This window comes from Lethenteron reissneri, chromosome 41 (assembly GCF_015708825.2).
Source record: "Lethenteron reissneri isolate LAM-NWPU_2019-01 chromosome 41, ASM1570882v1, whole genome shotgun sequence".
Lineage (NCBI taxonomy): Eukaryota > Metazoa > Chordata > Hyperoartia > Petromyzontiformes > Petromyzontidae > Lethenteron > Lethenteron reissneri.
In genome coordinates, this window is record NC_083819.1 from 7,557,042 (window position 1) to 7,574,741 (window position 17,700).

The 17,700-nt window shown below is 56.6% G+C and overlaps 1 protein-coding gene across 3 annotated transcripts in view; it reads right to left on the reverse strand.

Annotated features, from left to right (window-relative positions):
• LOC133352743 (sodium/calcium exchanger 1-like) overlaps nt 1-10,817 on the reverse strand; it is a 109,839-nt gene extending 99,022 nt beyond the window's left edge. For 2 of the 3 annotated variants that reach the window (XM_061568592.1, XM_061568589.1), the window contains exons 1-2: nt 10,358-10,817; nt 1,031-2,931 (exon numbers count right to left, since the gene is read on the reverse strand). In XM_061568592.1, coding sequence (XP_061424576.1) covers nt 1,031-2,850 — 1,820 coding nt within the window. In that variant the 5' untranslated portion in view covers nt 2,851-2,931; nt 10,358-10,817. The remainder of the gene's footprint in view (nt 1-1,030; nt 2,932-10,357) is intronic. The other variant, XM_061568591.1, reaches the window with a different exon arrangement.
• Between the last annotated feature and the right edge of the window lie 6,883 nt (nt 10,818-17,700).

Here is a 17,700-nt window from a genome sequence, read left to right on the forward strand (position 1 = left end):
TGGCAGAGGGGTAGGGGAGTGGGGGTGGTCTGGGAGAGTGCGCTAAGATGAAAAAACGCACGGTGCATGTACCGCTCACGCTCGGAACGTACAGGGCGGGGAGAGAGAGAGAGACAGACATTTTGCACCGCGCAAGTCTCGTGAAAATTATTCCATCGCTCACGGAGATTTAGAGCGAGGTTTGTTCTCCGCTAATGCAATAACGGCCCCGCCGCTCTAAAACACCTTAATGGAAGCGCTAGCAGGCCTTGTGCGACACCGGCATAAATATAAATAAGAGATGAGCTACGCTGCTCTAAATTACGACAAACGACGCCTAAATAATTGCATATGGTAATGCCCCCTCTCAGAGTAGCTCCCGGCAGCGCAACCAGATCAGAACAAAATCCTACGGATGTAGAACTACATTTCATAAACCTTTTGGTTGAATTAAATTAGATGTGAACTACGTGGGGGGTAGGGGGGGGGAATCGAGGTTTTCATTTAAAGAAACATCCGGGAAAATAGCAAATCCAGAGGAGTGGAAAAACCCAACTCTAACACAAACCCAGCTCCAACAACAACACGGCAAACACTGGCCACTGAAGTAAAACTTCCGACACGACAGCCAATGATTGCGGGTGTGGATGGTATGGGCCATGGTGCGAGAGGTTAAATGGCTCCACCTTTCCCTCCCTCTTCATAACTCAACTCCTGGGCCCCTCCGCCCCGTGGATCCTGGTGCAGTTACACCCAGGGCTGCCTAGAATGCGGCACATACAAAACAGGCAATTTCCCCCGGGCCTCGCACAAAAGAGGGCGTCCACGCCGGGCCTATTTTTGTCGCTCGTAACGGGCAGGGCCCCACGTGGCCTTCTGCCCAGGAACTCCAGAACCTCCGGGCGGTCCTGGTTGCGCCACCTGCACTGCTCGGCAGCTACTCCACCGATGACGACGCCGCCGCCTCCGCACGGAACGGTGGCACGCGGGCGTGCGCACGTGCGTGAGGGGGAGGCGCAGCGGAAAGGGGTGCGTGTGTTCCGGCACCTACGTGATCTCGTCGTTCTGGAACAGCAGCTCTCCGATCGCGTCCTCGTAGTCCTCCCCGCCGCCCTTGGCCAGGCCCTCGACGGTGCGGAATGGCACCACGACGGTGCCGCGCGAGCCCGAGCTGCGCGCCACCCGCACCTCCATGATGCCCACGCTCTCGCTCACGTGCGTCACCGACTCCTCGAAGAGGAACACGCCGGCGTGGTCGTCGTCCAGGATGATCACGGTGGCAACCGACGGCTCGGACAGCAATGCCCTGGGCGCCGCATTGTTGTGGTTGGCCTCGAACTTTCCACCGCCGCTGGCGCCTCCGACGCCGGCGCCGCCGTCCTCGCTGGCAGTGCGCACGTTGCTCAGTCGCACGTAGAAGTGCTCGTCCTCCTCGAAGATGTCGTCGTCGATGATGCCGATGGCGATGTCCTTCTCCATCTCGCCCGGCTTGAACACCACCGTGCCCTCCTGGAACTCGTAGTCGGAGCCCGCGTTGGCCGAGCCGTCCTCGGTGCGGTAGTCCACGTAGAGCGTCGCGCTCGGGTCCCCGCCCCTGCGCTGCACGGTCACCGCGCATGTGCCGCAGTTCTCCAGGCACTTGTAGGAGCTCGGCTCGAAGTAGACGCGGCAGCGCAGGTCGCCGCCGCCGCCCGCGCCGTCGCCCGCGTCGATGCGCACCTCCTGCACGCTCGCCGCCTTGCGCGCCTGGTCGGCCGCGTGCTTCTTCAGGATGTTGCCGGCGCCCGTCATCATGCGCGTCGCCTGGATGCGGTAGAAGGCGCGGCTCTTCTGCTGCTGGCTCAGCAGCTGGTAGTTGGCCATCTCCGTCAGGTGCTCCATGTCCTTGTCCGGGTGCTTGCGCTTGAGCTCCTTGAGGATCTGGATCATCTCCTTGCGGCTCTCCTCCACGTCGCGCTCGTCCAGCGCCGACAGCGAGCTGTCGATGGCCGCCACGTCGCCGTGCGAGTTCAGGATCTTGCCGTCCATCTCGATGGAGCTCTTGACGCGGTCGCCCTCCGACTCGATGATGAGGCCGCGCTTGTTGCGATACTTCTTGTACATATACTTGTAGAAGAGCAGCCGCCGGTCGGCCACCCAGGCGAACACCACGCAGATCGGGAAGAACATGAGCGTGACGAGGCCCTCCCAGATGTCCACGATGCCCGGAGTGATCACGGCCAGGATCAGGTAGAGCCAGATGTACGCGAAGATGCTCCACGTGGCCGTCACGAAGAACACGCGCAGGTGCTTGATCTTGCGCGTCTCGCCGTCGGGCACCACGTACACGCAGATGGCGATGATGACGAACATGTTGAAGGCCGCGCTGCCCACGATGGTGCTGGGCCCCAGTTCGCCCGCCTTGAACTGGTGCCCACACACCTCGATGACGGAAAGCAGGATCTCAGGCGCCGACGAGCCCAGCGCCATGAGGGTCAGGTTCGACACCGTCTCGTTCCAGATGCGCACCGTCGTAGTGATGGTCTCGCCGCTCGGCTTCTTGATGGTGATCTCCTTCTCCTGCGACGTGATCACCTCGATGGACGACATGAAGCGGTCGGCGATGATGGACACGCCCAGGAACATGTAGATCATCCCGACGAAGTATACCACCGCCCTCGCGATCTTGTCACCGGTCGACGGATTGCTGGGCAACCACACGGGCAGCAGCAGGCCCTTCCTGCACTCCATTGTGCCGTTGCACACCCTCGACTTGTTCCCCCCCGTCGACGCGTCGACCTCGGCGCTGGCGTCCTGCACCAGCAGCACCGCGGCCGCCACCGCGAGGGGCAGCCACGGGCAGCGCAGCGGGGGCAGCCGCCAGACGCCCATCGTGGATCCTCGGGGGGGGGGGGGGGGGGGGGGGCGGAGGGCGCACGCCCACGGCGAAGGGACGCCTTGAGATCCCGAGGCCTGGTAGACACACGCCGGACACGTGCCCGTTAATGAGGGACTGTGGGCAGTCAGAGATTCATTTCTCACTCTCGATACTTTCCACAACATTGCTAGGCTGCCTCGGAGTAGGGATTATCAGAGTAATGCACTATCGCTCGGATACGAGCTACGCCTAACCATAGCAATCCTGTATTATTGTGCCCTGCGTTCACGTAATCACATCAAGACGAAGTAAATGTCGTTAGGACTAATTAAGGCGAGGTGGATGTGGCTGGGAGCTCGAATAATTGCCAGAGTGGTGTTCCGAACCGTTCCGGCTGACGTTAAGCACCAGAGCACGACCCACGAGCTGGCGAATGTCCCTTCTAAATTTGGCTCTTTGGCTCAAACGTTCACATTTCCATTTTCCGCCGATAAGGTAAATAACCCGGGAAATGTTTCAGCCGCGTCGTCACGATGCTAATCTGCCTCGTGGTGAGGATTGTTTTTTTTTCAATTATTTACCCAGGAAAGCCTCGATTAGTCTCCTTAAACTAAAACTATTAAACAATTTCTTATTTTACCAGGTAAGGCCCACTGAGCTATAAAAAATATTTTTCAGAACCTACCTGGTCACAAATGATAGCTCAACGAAGTGGCTTATCGTGTGTAAATGTACAGCAGCCATGAACTCTAAAGGCATGTTTCTAAATGTGGAGGGAAAAACCGGACAACTCGGAGAAAAATCCACGTGACCACTGGGAGAGAGACACGCAAACGCCAAATATACAGGTGTCAAGGTCGGGATCGAACCCATGTCCTCCAGCATACGAGGCAGGGGAGTTAACATCTCGCTAGCCCTGGCACTTTCACGTCAATGAAGGAGGGCCCTCCTTCTTCAGCAGGGTCCTGTCACACTGGGATATTGTGCCAATTTTACTCTCCATGTTCTGTGAAGAAAGAGGTCCCATTGCCCAAAACGTCGCCGAGTATGTCCTCTTCACTATTTTTAAGGCCCACGGTGTTATTGCCGAATGTTTTGAGTTGTTGTTGTTGTTTGTGCTTGTGGGCCCCTGCCAGCGCAGCAGTATCACCAACTCAATTCCATTAATGACAGTTTGGCATGTGACAGGCAACTGTCGTATCCGGAGAAAACCCCCCACTCATACGAGGGGGGTGGGCACTCAACACTGCCACCTCCTGGCCACACCCTCGCAGCCCCACGCCTGCGGCACCCGGCCAAAGCCCCATGTGGTCACCCGCAAAACACGAAGTAGGGCTCCAACCCTCGCTCAGCCTCCGAGAATCCGACGAGATCGGACGCGTTCAGGGTGATTCGATCGTAACCCAATTTAAAGTCACACCTGGGTAATGACATTCACCCACGCCTAACCCAGCAGCAGCGCGAGAGAGGCAGAGGCGATGCGGTCGCGTGCCTATGACCCCGTTCAGCCTTGATTTGTAATTGATTCATGAACTCACTGGCCGGGCGATTATTTAATTTTTTTGCCGGTGGCATAATGCTCTTCTGAGGGGAAACAAAAGGGATATGGGGCTACTCTATCCCTATGGAGGGAAAGCCATTCTATTTGGACTTGGGGGGGGGGGGGGTGGGGTCAAACCATTCACTGTGCTCCCTAAATTAATATTGGATTCATGGGCGACCCTTAGCTGCACTCCCTCCGCCCCTACCATCTTCCCACAGCCCCGCCGTCGCGTTGTGGGGAGACGGGCCTGATGGTGAGCGCGTGGGTGGGAGCAGGAATTATCTGAGGGATGAAATGAGGGCGGAGGGGAGAGTGCGAGGAGTAAAAGGCCATGGGGGCGTGCGGAACGGAGCGAGCGAGAGAGAGAGAGGGAGTGAGATACGTGGCCGCCGTTCAAGAGTTCGGCTCACGTTTCATAATTCATCGACGTGAGAGTCTTTTAATGCACTTTGATAAATGTATGGAGCTGCTCCTGGGGACGCGGATCTGGCCGATGCTGACTGTCAGTGTGGGCCCGGTGCCTGCCTGCCTGCGACGGTCACTTCCCCTGGCGCGCGAAGCCTCGGATTTCCCACCACGCAGCCTTTCTCGCTCTCGACTGCCTCTGGGTCTTTGCTAAACGCGGCGCAGCCCGACCCGAGGTCGGCAACAACGGGGGTAGAGAGGAAAAAGAAAAACCCACGTAACTCATTTAGAACTCAATCGTGAGATTGTGTACGCAAAAAAACCCACGCACAATGCGGACAAACGCAACTTGACGGCAGAGAGGGAGCGACGGGGGAGGGCCATGGGGAAGGCGAGGGCAGCGTAATTGAACACTGAATTGCTTAAATAAGGGGACTCATAAATCACGGGGCCCTAATCGCATTAAGACAATTACGTTGAGAGGCATGCATTGTAACAGGTGCGTTATTTCCACGAGGCACACACGAAAAAGTCGTCAGGATCCTTCTGAAATGTTGCATACAGCTGGGTGGGGTGGGGGTGCCTGTCCGAACGAAAAACTCTGGCCAGCGTTGCCCACTCAGGAAACCCTATAAAAAAACATTTGACAGTGGGTTTGGGTTTTTTTCTGGGTCAAGAGGCAAAAAATATAAATTTCCATACGTTGACCAAGCTGAGCGTAGCCTTAACAGCGGAATGAGACGCGTGCTCACGTAGACTCTACGACATAATTTCTCTCGGGCGCAGTAGTTGTGACCGCAGATTGAGTTTTACCGGACACCTATTTGACTCGGGTTCCTGCCCGTTATGTTTTTCTTTTTTTAAATCCCGCCGCCGTTTGGGGGACCTTTTATCTTTGCGTGCTGCGTGCGTGCCTGCTTGAGTAAGCAAGCGCACGATGGGATGTATGAATCCGGATTTGGCCGTCAAAGTTACGCAGACCCCAGCGATTTCTGCTTCTCCTGGTGGTGACCGTGATGGGGGTGGGAGTCGGGGCAGGGGGTGGGAGGGGGTCTCCCATTTTCCAGGGCTAGTGCCCGGGCTCGTGTGGTTGGTCTAGGGGGCAGGCAGCAGAGCGGTGTGCGCGTGCCCCGTAGCTTAGCACCTGTTATACGGAGGCGCGCGTGAAAAATTAATGAGCTCAACTATAGCCGTTGCGCTGTTCGCATCGTGAAGAGCGGCAGTGAGACAATCAATGTACGCCGCGCATAGTCGCGGGTTCGGCAGCACTGCGCCGTGAGTGCATCCGAGATGAAACCACTTACCCAGCACCGACCTCTATAATGGCTCTGCCAAAGCAGCAAAGTCAGCGAAAGCGAACCACACAACACTTCTACCATCTGGGATGCTCACGTGCCTCCCCATCATCATCATCGGCAGCATATGCAGTGGCACCTACAGCTCCACAACGTGTTTAACTATGTAGAATCCCAGTAAACATGCAACGTTGGAGCTGATGTTGGTACATTGGCCCAACGGTCCCAACCACGTGACCAACGTTGCATGTTTACTGGGTCTTCACGGTCGAGCTACATTGGGCGTAATTTTAGCCCAAATAGTCTGGAACGCTGTTCCGGGAATTATGTAAGCCACAACACATTAATCTTGCCCTATTTTGTCCCAAAGGAGTTCATAGAGTTACATGAATAAATTACAAAGAATGTAAGATTCATATGGAGAAGGCATAATTTTGTACTCTAGTGGTAGTGCCTTATGCCGATTATCCTTGCTCCAAGGCAGCCCCGTCCCTGCAGCGTCCCGGGAGATATCGCGTGAGAGCCGTGAGTCTCTGTGCCACAGCTCTCAGAAACTGCATCGATTAAGCTCGCCGCCGCCTTTGTGCTCACTTGTGTGTGTCTGTGTGTGTCTCTGTGTGTGTCTGTGTGTGTCTGTGTGTTTATGTGTGTTTCTCTGTGTGTTTCTGTGTGTGTGTCTGTGTAGTGGGGAGCGGTAGTGTAGTGGTTAGCGCGCTGCACTGCGAACTCGGCGACCCGAGTTCGATTCCCGCTCACGGTCAACACCAGTGACGATTATTTGAACGGGTCCTGGGCATCCCCTAGGTCGACTCAGCCTCAAATAAATACTTGGTGCGGTGTGTAAACATCGCCACTGGGGAGACAAAGGCGGTCGGGCGTGGTGCTGGCCACCTTACCTCCTCGTGTACCGTTCCGGCCTTCATAGGTGCTCGCTAACAGCACTTGCCGCGACATTCTGTTAAGGCTCTACAGGGGATCTTTGTGTCTGTGTATGTTGAGCTTCTTTCTGCACCGTACCTAGCCAAACGTGCTAACCGGAGCTGCGGTTGTTGCTGAAGAAGCTCCCGGCGGGTTACGAGCAAAACGTCGGACATCGTGCCGAACACCGCGCGGGATGAACCCCACAACGGACAGCGCCGCGTCTGTTTGTTTATTTATTTACCGAGCCCACTGGGTTTTTTTTTAACATAGAGGCCGTCCATAAATGACGTCACGCGATTTTTGACGATTTTTTACCCCCCCCCCCCCCCTTCGTCACACGGCGTCACAAAAAGTCAGACGCCCCCTCAAAAAAAAAAAACATGCTTCAAATCGCTTTAAACTATTGTCATTGTAGTGCGTATTTAATGTGGCGCTGCACTCTGATGTTGTAGGAGAAAACATTTATTAAAAAGTCTATTTAATTAAGTAGAACGTGTTGTCTATATTTATTTAAAGTTGCGCATTTTGATGTGACGTCACATTTCTCCCCCCCCCCCCCTCGTCACAAATGTCTGACCCCCCCCCCCCCCCTAGATGCCTGACGTCATTTATGGACGGCCCCATATACAGTATTTATATTATGTGTTTGGGGAAGTAAATGCATGCACGTGTGCGTGCCGTGTGATAACCGCGATCATTGCCATCCACGCGTCGCCTGCTCCGCAGTGGACCTTAAAGAGCCCCTGACGTCATTCGCAAGAGTGCGGCCTCTGTGTGCTGACGTCAGGATCCAAATGTGTCAAATTAGAAAATTACACCGCAAATCGCTCAATTCGGATCACACAGCATCAGCAGCAGCAATCATCGCCCCCTGCTGGTGGACTGATTCCCCGGGTCACTCTTGCAAATTAGACTCTATCCTGGTCTCTTGAGTTCTCGTCCCAGTTAAACAAAATGAACTTGAAAGTTGAATAACTGGAGCGCTGTAATGGCACCGTTGGACCAACGTTGGCACTACGATCCGTGTTTAGTGGGATGCTGGTTGTGTAGAAGAAATCTGTTCCTTGTGTCCGTGGGAAACACGTGTTTTAGTCCATCAGCCTATCGTCTTTCCAGACCAATGTTATCAGACAGCGTTCGTTTAAGCGAATAAACCCTGGACCGGTTTTGACCTTCTACCGGATTAACAAATGTTATTTGCAGCATAAGGCAAGATCTCATTGATATTGGTGGAATAAATCACTTCACTCAGACGCAATAAGTGTCATGGAATCAATTCAAGCATCTGTTCTTCTTTTATGATCGTGGTGAATGTAGCGGCCTCCTGTGGCTGGAAGGGGTCACGCGTACACCGTTCGCGAGTGCTAATAGGCGCTCGCAAACAGCACTTGCGAGAAGACAAGCTTGGTTTTTGGTAACACCGCCTGTGTGTTTGTGCACCGAGTGTTGGCACATTGGGTGGTGGTGCATTAGCAGCGTGTTAGTACAGCGGGTGTTGGCACACCGATGTTTACACACCGCACGTGTGTATTTATCGGCGCTTCGATCTGCTTGTATCTGATTTCCGTGATTTAAGAGACAAACGCGATCGCCATAGGGGTCTGTGGGAGGTGGGGAGGAGGGAGGGAATTGGGGGTGGGGGCCGGGGGGGATGCCCCGCTGTTGAGTCGGATCAATTCATAAAACCGGAGTGGCTGGAACCACAGATCCCCATACACAGCCTCACCAGCTCCCAAGTCCTCGATCCATATCAGTAAGCAAATGCAATCCACGTATCAAATCGCACGAATAGCGATCGATTTATCTTATTCAAACATTCGTATTTGTTGTAGCGATAGCCATTGTTGGACTGTACTATGCTGCCACGTCGATGTCCTCCCCACCCCCGCGCTACGCCAACCCGCACCGACCAGCGTGGTGAAGTATGGTCAAATAACCCTCAGGCACAACCCGCACGGCGCAGGGAGGCTCTCGTCCAGGAGCGGATGTGCAAAACGGGCGGTCCGTCGTGCATGCGCTTGCTGCACGCAATGGGTGTTCGCGATCCCCTCCACCGCGGCAGACACAAGTGGCCGCTACGTTCATCGTGATGCAATCACCATCAATCGAGTCGTGAGCCAGAATAGTGATCATTGACGCGAGCACCCCATCACAACACACCACAACACACCTCAGCATCATCTCTCCACACCAATAGACATTGCATGATTTTTTTCAAAAAACATATCATTTCGAAACCCCTCTCCACGCTCTCCCCCCCTCCTTCCGCTCCCCCCGCCCCCTCCCCACCGTGGGAAGTTCATAGATCCACCTCTGCTACACAAAGTCGCTTCGTCATTTCGTACCAAGGCAGTTTGAGTGTGGCAAGGACGATACTGTACCCTGCCTCCCACGCAGATCGACCACAGCCTCGGCTTAGTCGGCGTAAGGGCGGTGGGTCGCTCCCTCTGCTCCCGTCTCTGTTGCTGCGCCCCTTGTCTGGAACTCCCCTCGCCCTCATTGCCCGCCCTGCGCGCAAGTCTCTCGTCCAAAGCTCCCCCCACCCTCCCCTAGGTAGACTCAGCCTGAAATTAGGTCCTGGTTTGGAGTGCAAACAGCGGCACCGGGGAGACGAAGGCGGCTGGACGTGGAGTAGCGCACACCACCATCTCGTGCCAAGTATAGGCGCTCGCTAACAGTACTTGCCCCAACAGCCTGTGTAGTCTATACGGGGGACTTTTGTCTAATTACCACATAGCTCTCCCTTGCTCTGTCGACATGCATCGCAGCAACCGCTTCGCATCCGGAGAAACCCCCACACCGCCCATCGAAGAGTACAGCGCTCCAATGTACAGTCCGCACAGATTGATTTAAGAACTCATTAGCTGTGCTGCCATTTCAAGCCAAGCACCGAGAGAGAGAATGGGGGGGGGGGGGGGGAGTCTATTGCAGACCTCAAAGGGAGAGAGTGAGCCGTGGAGTCAAGATGTGCGATTGCGTTCGGGCGCTTCCTAATAAATAATAATTCGCCCACGAAGAGCCTCGCCGAGCCTCAAGACTCTTTATCAGGAGTGCCCTGCCGCACTGACATCCTTGGCTAATCGCTTCCAATGAGTGATTTGCTTTCGAGATCTCAGCGCGCTGCATCGTCTGGGGTCTGTTGATGCAGCCTCATCAACAGCTCTGATCAGCAATCCACGCTGCCCCCACATCTCATCCCGACCCACCCACCCACCCACCCACGGACGCCGCGAAGTTCCTGCCGATGAGCGCGCCCGCACCCGACCGGCTCGCTCGATGCGCAAAATATGCGAGCTCCTATTAATGCAGCAGCGAGCCCACCGGCGACGCGCAAGAGCCGCGGCGATTCCCTTTTACCTCTTTGAGCCGAGTCCTGGCAGCCACCGGATGGGCGATGCTGGCGAGCAGAAAAGGGTCCGGCAAAGGAGCGGTAGACGATGACACGGCGAGACAAACGAGGAAGAAGGAGGAGGAGAGGCAGGCGATGCGAGGAGCGAGCGGACCCCGGGTACGTGGCGGTCGGTTATGCGGAGGAGCCCGGACAGAGCCAGCCGAGGGGAGTAGGTGGGGTGGGTGGGTCGCGCACGGATCAGGCGCGGTCGTGCTGCATTATTCTATGAGCCCGGCGCTCCGCTGTGATCTCGTTGGCCATCGCCGCCACCGCCGCCGGCGATTCAATCCGAGAGCTCGCAACTCGCCGCTTCCACCACCCGCGCTCCGCTCCGCGCTCTCAGATTCCCCCCGATCCACTGCGCCCCGCCCGGCGTCGCGAGTTCTGCTCGGGAGATGGAGCCGCGGAGGCGAGCCGGAGTAGATGATGGAGATGCGGACCGCCCTCCCCCCCACCACCACCACTGCCTCACCTCCCCCCTCCTACTTCACCAGCACCCTAACCCTATCCTATTCCCGCCCCTGCGCTCCCCCTCCCCTATCCCTCTCTCCGCATCTCCCCTGCACCCCGATCCCTCCTCTCTTCCCTCCCTCCCTACCTCCATGCCTCCCTCCCTCCCTGCCGCCCTTCATCCATGCGTCCCACCCTCTCTACATCCTACCCTCTCGCATTTCCCCTCTCCCTTCCTCCGTACGGGGAGTCATACTATCCCGATGCACGGGTGCCTGAGGCTTATTGCGGTAAGCCGGCTCGTTGGAAGCAAGGGTTGTCGGATCACTTCGAGATTTGTGGAACTCTCAGCCTGGCAGGGCTGCCAAGTGGCCAGGAGATGGCAATAGAGCGATTGGGTTGCCGCCCACCTCCAAACACGCTGATCAAACAAAGCAAATTTACCAAATATAATAATGCAGTGCCTTCTTGAAACAAAAAAAAATCGCTTTCCGTGCAATTCCAAGACAACTGACCAGCGTGATCAAGTATGGCTAAACAACCCCACATAGCCGAGCTGGGGTGGGGAGGCCTGCTTCCCCCTTGCAGTGGATTGATTGGGCCTCTGCATTATTGATGATTACATTGCATTAGTCGTATGGTATTTATCGCATTGTTATAGCGCATTGTCATAATCGCACTGAATGTTGGCTCGACTGCACCTCCGGTTTGGGGCGAGAGGAGAGGCGGTGCTGCTGGGACGTGCGCGGCGTGAATCGAAGTGTTCCGATTCTCTCGTCAGCAGCAACAGCAGCAGCCATGGTCTACCCACTGCTGGATGAAGGCCGACCCAAGCCATCACCATCAGGCACGGGTCAGCGATGCAACAATCCATTTAGCTCCTGTACACGAATCAGATTGTTGGTGGTAGCTGGGGGAGAAAGCAGATAGGCGATTCATAGATAGGCACACATGCAGGCAGGTGTGTGGGTAGATTGGTAATTGGATGAGTGATTATTGACAGGTAGGTGAGTGGGTCGGTAGGGAGATGAATAGGTAGATGGGTTGGCATATTGTGGGGTGAAGAGTGGGTGGGTAGGCAGATAGGTGGGTGGGTAGGTAGGTGGGTGGGTATGTGAGTAGATAGGTGGATAAGCGGGTGGGTAGCGACTGTAGTAGGTAGATGGGTGGCTAGGTAGGTGAGCAGGTAGTCGCGTGGGTAGTCCTTAGAATCAGACAAGAGTCCACAACGAGAAGAAGCCGCCTTTACAAATGCGACCTTGAATTAATACGAGAACATAAACACATTATGCAAACAATGACATAATTAGCTAGGCGTATATAAATTGCGTTAGGGCAAAGGTGACGTACTCGACAGAGAATTGCAAAAAAACAAACGTCACTTGCTACAATTGAATGCGATTAAAATATCCCTGGCGTAGTGAGGGGCCGAGGCGGTCCGGGTCCGTGGCCTCCAAAATATTAACATTCAGCTCTGCCAATTAGAGACCAGCCCGCCACGTGGAACCTGAGCGGGCTGGTCTGGGCGCGGGGTGCGGGATAGTGCCCCCCCCCCCCCCCTTCTAGCCCCCCCATCACCCCCCCCCCCCCCATCATTACCCCCCCCAACCCAAACCCCCCAGCACACCGTGTTCACAGTCACCCCACGGACCTCCCCCGGCTCCTTCCACAACCTTCCCCAGCTCCTTCCACAACCTTCCCTTTCTCCTTCAACAACCTTCCCCAGCTCCTACCACAACCATCCCTGGCTTCTACCACAACCTTCCCTGGCTCCTACCACAACCTTCAACGGCTCCTACCACAACCTTCCCTGGCTCCTACCACAACCTCCCCCAGCTCCTACCACAACCTTCCCTGGCTCCTACCACAACCTTCCCCGGCTCCTACCACAACCTTCCCCGGCTCCTACCACAACCTTCCATGGCTGCTACCACAACCTTCCCTGACTCCTACCACAATCTTCCCCGGCTCCTACCACAACCTTCCCTGGCTCCTACCACAACCTTCCCCGGCTCCTACCACAACCTTCCCTGGCTCCTACCACAACCTTCCCCGGCTCCTACCACAACCTTTCCTGGCTCCTACCACAACCTTCCCTGGCTCCTACCACAACCTTCCCCAGCTCCTACCACAACCTTCCCCGGCTCCTACCACAACCTTCCCCAGCTCCTACCACAACCTTCCCCGGCTCCTACCACAACCTTCCCCAGCTCCTTCCACGACCTTCCCCGGCTCCTACCACAACCTTTCCTGGCTCCTACCACAACCTTCCCTGGCTCCTACCACAACCTTCCCCAGCTCCTACCACAACCTTCCCCGGCTCCTACCACAACCTTCCCCAGCTCCTTCCACGACCTTCCCCGGCTCCTACCACAACCTTTCCTGGCTCCTACCACAACCTTCCCTGGCTCCTACCACAACCTTCCCCAGCTCCTACCACAACCTTCCCCAGCTCCTTCCACGACCTTCCCCGGCTCCTACCACAACCTTCCCTGGCTCCTACCACAACCTTCCCTGGCTCCTACCACAACCTTCCCTGGCTCCTACCACAACCTTCCCTGGCTCCTACCACAACCTTCCCCGGCTACTACCACAACCTTCCCTGGCTCCTACCACAACCTTTTCCAGCTCCTTCCACAACCTTCCCCAGCTCCTACCACAACCTTCCCTGGCTCCTACCACAACCTTCCCCGGCTCCTACCACAACCTTTTCCAGCTCCTTCCACAACCTTCCCCAGCTCCTACCACAACCTTCCCTGGCTCCTACCACAACCTTCCCCGGCTCCTACCACAACATTCCCTGGCTCCTACCACAACCTTCCCCGGCTCCTACCACAACCTTCCCTGGCTCCTACCACAACCTTCCCTGGCTCCTACCACAACCTTCCCTGGCTCCTACCACAACCTTTTCCAGCTCCTTCCACAACCTTCCCCAGCTCCTACCACAACCTTCCCTGGCTCCTACCACAACCTTCCCCGGCTCCTACCACAACCTTCCCTGGCTCCTACCACAACCTTCCCCGGCTCCTACCACAACCTTTTCCAGCTCCTTCCACAACCTTCCCCAGCTCCTACCACAACCTTCCCTGGCTCCTACCACAACCTTCCCTGGCTCCTACCACAACCTTCCCTGGCTCCTACCACAACCTTTTCCAGCTCCTTCCACAACCTTCCCCGGCTCATACAACAACCTTCCCCAGCTCCTACCACAACCTTCCCTGGCTCCTACCACAACTTTCCCTGGCTCCTACCACAACCTTCCCTGGCTCCTACCACAACCTTTTCCAGCTCCTTCCACAACCTTCCCCAGCTCCTACCACAACCTTCCCTGGCTCCTACCACAACCTTCCCTGGCTCCTACCACAACCTTTTCCAGCTCCTTCCACAACCTTCCCCGGCTCCTACCACAACCTTCCCTGGCTCCTACCACAACCTTCCCCGGCTCCTACCACAACCTTCCCCAGCTCCTACCACAACCTTCCCTGGCTCCTACCACAACCTTCCCTGGCTCCTACCACAACCTTCCCTGGCTCCTACCACAACCTTTTCCAGCTCCTTCCACAACCTTCCCCAGCTCCTACCACAACCTTCCCTGGCTCCTACCACAACCTTCCCTGGCTCCTACCACAACCTTTTCCAGCTCCTTCCACAACCTTCCCCGGCTCCTACCACAACCTTCCCTGGCTCCTACCACAACCTTCCCCGGCTCCTACCACAACCTTCCATGGCTGCTACCACAACCTTCCCTGACTCCTACCACAATCTTCCCCGGCTCCTACCACAACCTTCCCTGGCTCCTACCACAACCTTCCCCGGCTCCTACCACAACCTTCCCTGGCTCCTACCACAACCTTCCCCGGCTCCTACCACAACCTTCCCCGGCTCCTTCCACAACCTTTCCTGGCTCCTACCACAACCTTCCCTGGCTCCTACCACAACCTTCCCCAGCTCCTACCACAACCTTCCCCGGCTCCTACCACAACCTTCCCCAGCTCCTACCACAACCTTCCCCGGCTCCTACCACAACCTTCCCCAGCTCCTTCCACGACCTTCCCCGGCTCCTACCACAACTTCCCCTGCTTCCTACCACAACCTTCCCTGGCTCCTACCACAACCTTCCCTGGCTCCTACCACAACCTTCCCTGGCTCCTACCACAACCTTCCCTGGCTCCTACCACAACCTTCCCCGGCTACTACCACAACCTTCCCTGGCTCCTACCACAACCTTTTCCAGCTCCTTCCACAACCTTCCCCAGCTCCTACCACAACCTTCCCTGGCTCCTACCACAACCTTCCCCGGCTCCTACCACAACCTTTTCCAGCTCCTTCCACAACCCTCCCCAGCTCCTACCACAACCTTCCCTGGCTCCTACCACAACCTTCCCCGGCTCCTACCACAACCTTCCCTGGCTCCTACCACAACCTTCCCCGGCTCCTACCACAACCTTCCCTGGCTCCTACCACAACCTTCCCTGGCTCCTACCACAACCTTTTCCAGCTCCTTCCACAACCTTCCCCAGCTCCTACCACAACCTTCCCTGGCTCCTACCACAACCTTCCCCGGCTCCTACCACAACCTTCCCTGGCTCCTACTACAACCTTCCCCGGCTCCTACCACAACCTTCCCCGGCTCCTACCACAACCTTCCCTGGCTCCTACCACAACCTTCCCCGGCTCCTACCACAACCTTCCCTGGCTCCTACCACAACCTTCCCTGGCTCCTACCACAACCTTCCCCGGCTCCTACCACAACCTTTTCCAGCTCCTTCCACAACCTTCCCCAGCTCCTACCACAACCTTCCCTGGCTCCTACCACAACCTTCCCTGGCTCCTACCACAACCTTCCCTGGCTCCTACCACAACCTTTTCCAGCTCCTTCCACAACCTTCTCCGGCTCATACCACAACCTTCCCCAGCTCCTACCACAACCTTCCCTGGCTCCTACCACAACCTTCCCTGGCTCCTACCACAACCTTCCCTGGCTCCTACCACAACCTTTTCCAGCTCCTTCCACAACCTTCCCCAGCTCCTACCACAACCTTCCCTGGCTCCTACCACAACCTTCCCTGGCTCCTACCACAACCTTTTCCAGCTCCTTCCACAACCTTCCCCGGCTCCTACCACAACCTTCCCTGGCTCCTACCACAACCTTCCCCGGCTCCTACCACAACCTTCCCCAGCTCCTACCACAACCTTCCCTGGCTCCTACCACAACCTTCCCTGGCTCCTACCACAACCTTCCCTGGCTCCTACCACAACCTTTTCCAGCTCCTTCCACAACCTTCCCCAGCTCCTACCACAACCTTCCCTGGCTCCTACCACAACCTTCCCTGGCTCCTACCACAACCTTTTCCAGCTCCTTCCACAACCTTCCCCGGCTCCTACCACAACCTTCCCTGGCTCCTACCACAACCTTCCCCGGCTCCTACCACAACCTTCCCTGGCTCCTACCAAAACCTTCCCCAGCTCCTTCCACAACCTTCCCCGGCTCCTACCACAACCTTCCCTGGCTCCTACCACAACCTTCCCTGGCTCCTACCACAACCTTCCCCGGCTCCTACCACAACCTTTCCTGGCTCCTACCACAACCTTCCCTGGCTCCTACCACAACCTTCCCTGGCTCCTACCACAACCTTCCCTGGCTCCTTCCACAACCTTCCCTGGCTCCTACCACAACCTTCCCTGGCTCCTACCACAACCTTCCCCAGCTCCTTCCACAACCTTTCCCGGCTCCTACCACAACCTTCCCTGGCTCCTACCACAACCTTCCCTGGCTCCTACCACAACCTTCCCTGGCTCCTACCACAATCTTCCCTGGCTCCTACCACAACCTTCCCTGGCTCCTACCACAACCTTTTCCAGCTCCTTCCACAACCTTCCCCGGCTCCTACCACAACCTTCCCTGGCTCCTACCACAACCTTCCCCGGCTCCTACCACAACCTTCCCCAGCTCCTACCACAACCTTCCCTGGCTCCTACCACAACCTTCCCTGGCTCCTACCACAACCTTCCCTGGCTCCTACCACAACCTTTTCCAGCTCCTTCCACAACCTTCCCCAGCTCCTACCACAACCTTCCCTGGCTCCTACCACAACCTTCCCTGGCTCCTACCACAACCTTTTCCAGCTCCTTCCACAACCTTCCCCGGCTCCTACCACAACCTTCCCTGGCTCCTACCACAACCTTCCCCGGCTCCTACCACAACCTTCCCTGGCTCCTACCACAACCTTCCCCGGCTCCTACCACAACCTTCCCCGGCTCCTACCACAACCTTTCCTGGCTCCTACCACAACCTTCCCTGGCTCCTACCACAACCTTCCCCAGCTCCTACCACAACCTTCCCCGGCTCCTACCACAACCTTCCCCAGCTCCTACCACAACCTTCCCCGGCTCCTACCACAACCTTCCCCAGCTTTTTCCACGACCTTCCCCGGCTCCTACCACAACCTTTCCTGGCTCCTACCACAACCTTCCCTGGCTCCTACCACAACCTTCCCCAGCTCCTACCACAACCTTCCCCAGCTCCTTCCACGACCTTCCCCGGCTCCTACCACAACCTTCCCTGGCTCCTACCACAACCTTCCCTGGCTCCTACCACAACCTTCCCTGGCTCCTACCACAACCTTCCCTGGCTCCTACCACAACCTTCCCTGGCTCCTACCACAACCTTCCCTGGCTCCTACCACAACCTTCCCTGGCTCCTACCACAACCTTCCCCGGCTACTACCACAACCTTCCCTGGCTCCTACCACAACCTTTTCCAGCTCCTTCCACAACCTTCCCCAGCTCTTACCACAACCTTCCCTGGCTCCTACCACAACCTTCCCCGGCTCCTACCACAACCTTTTCCAGCTCCTTC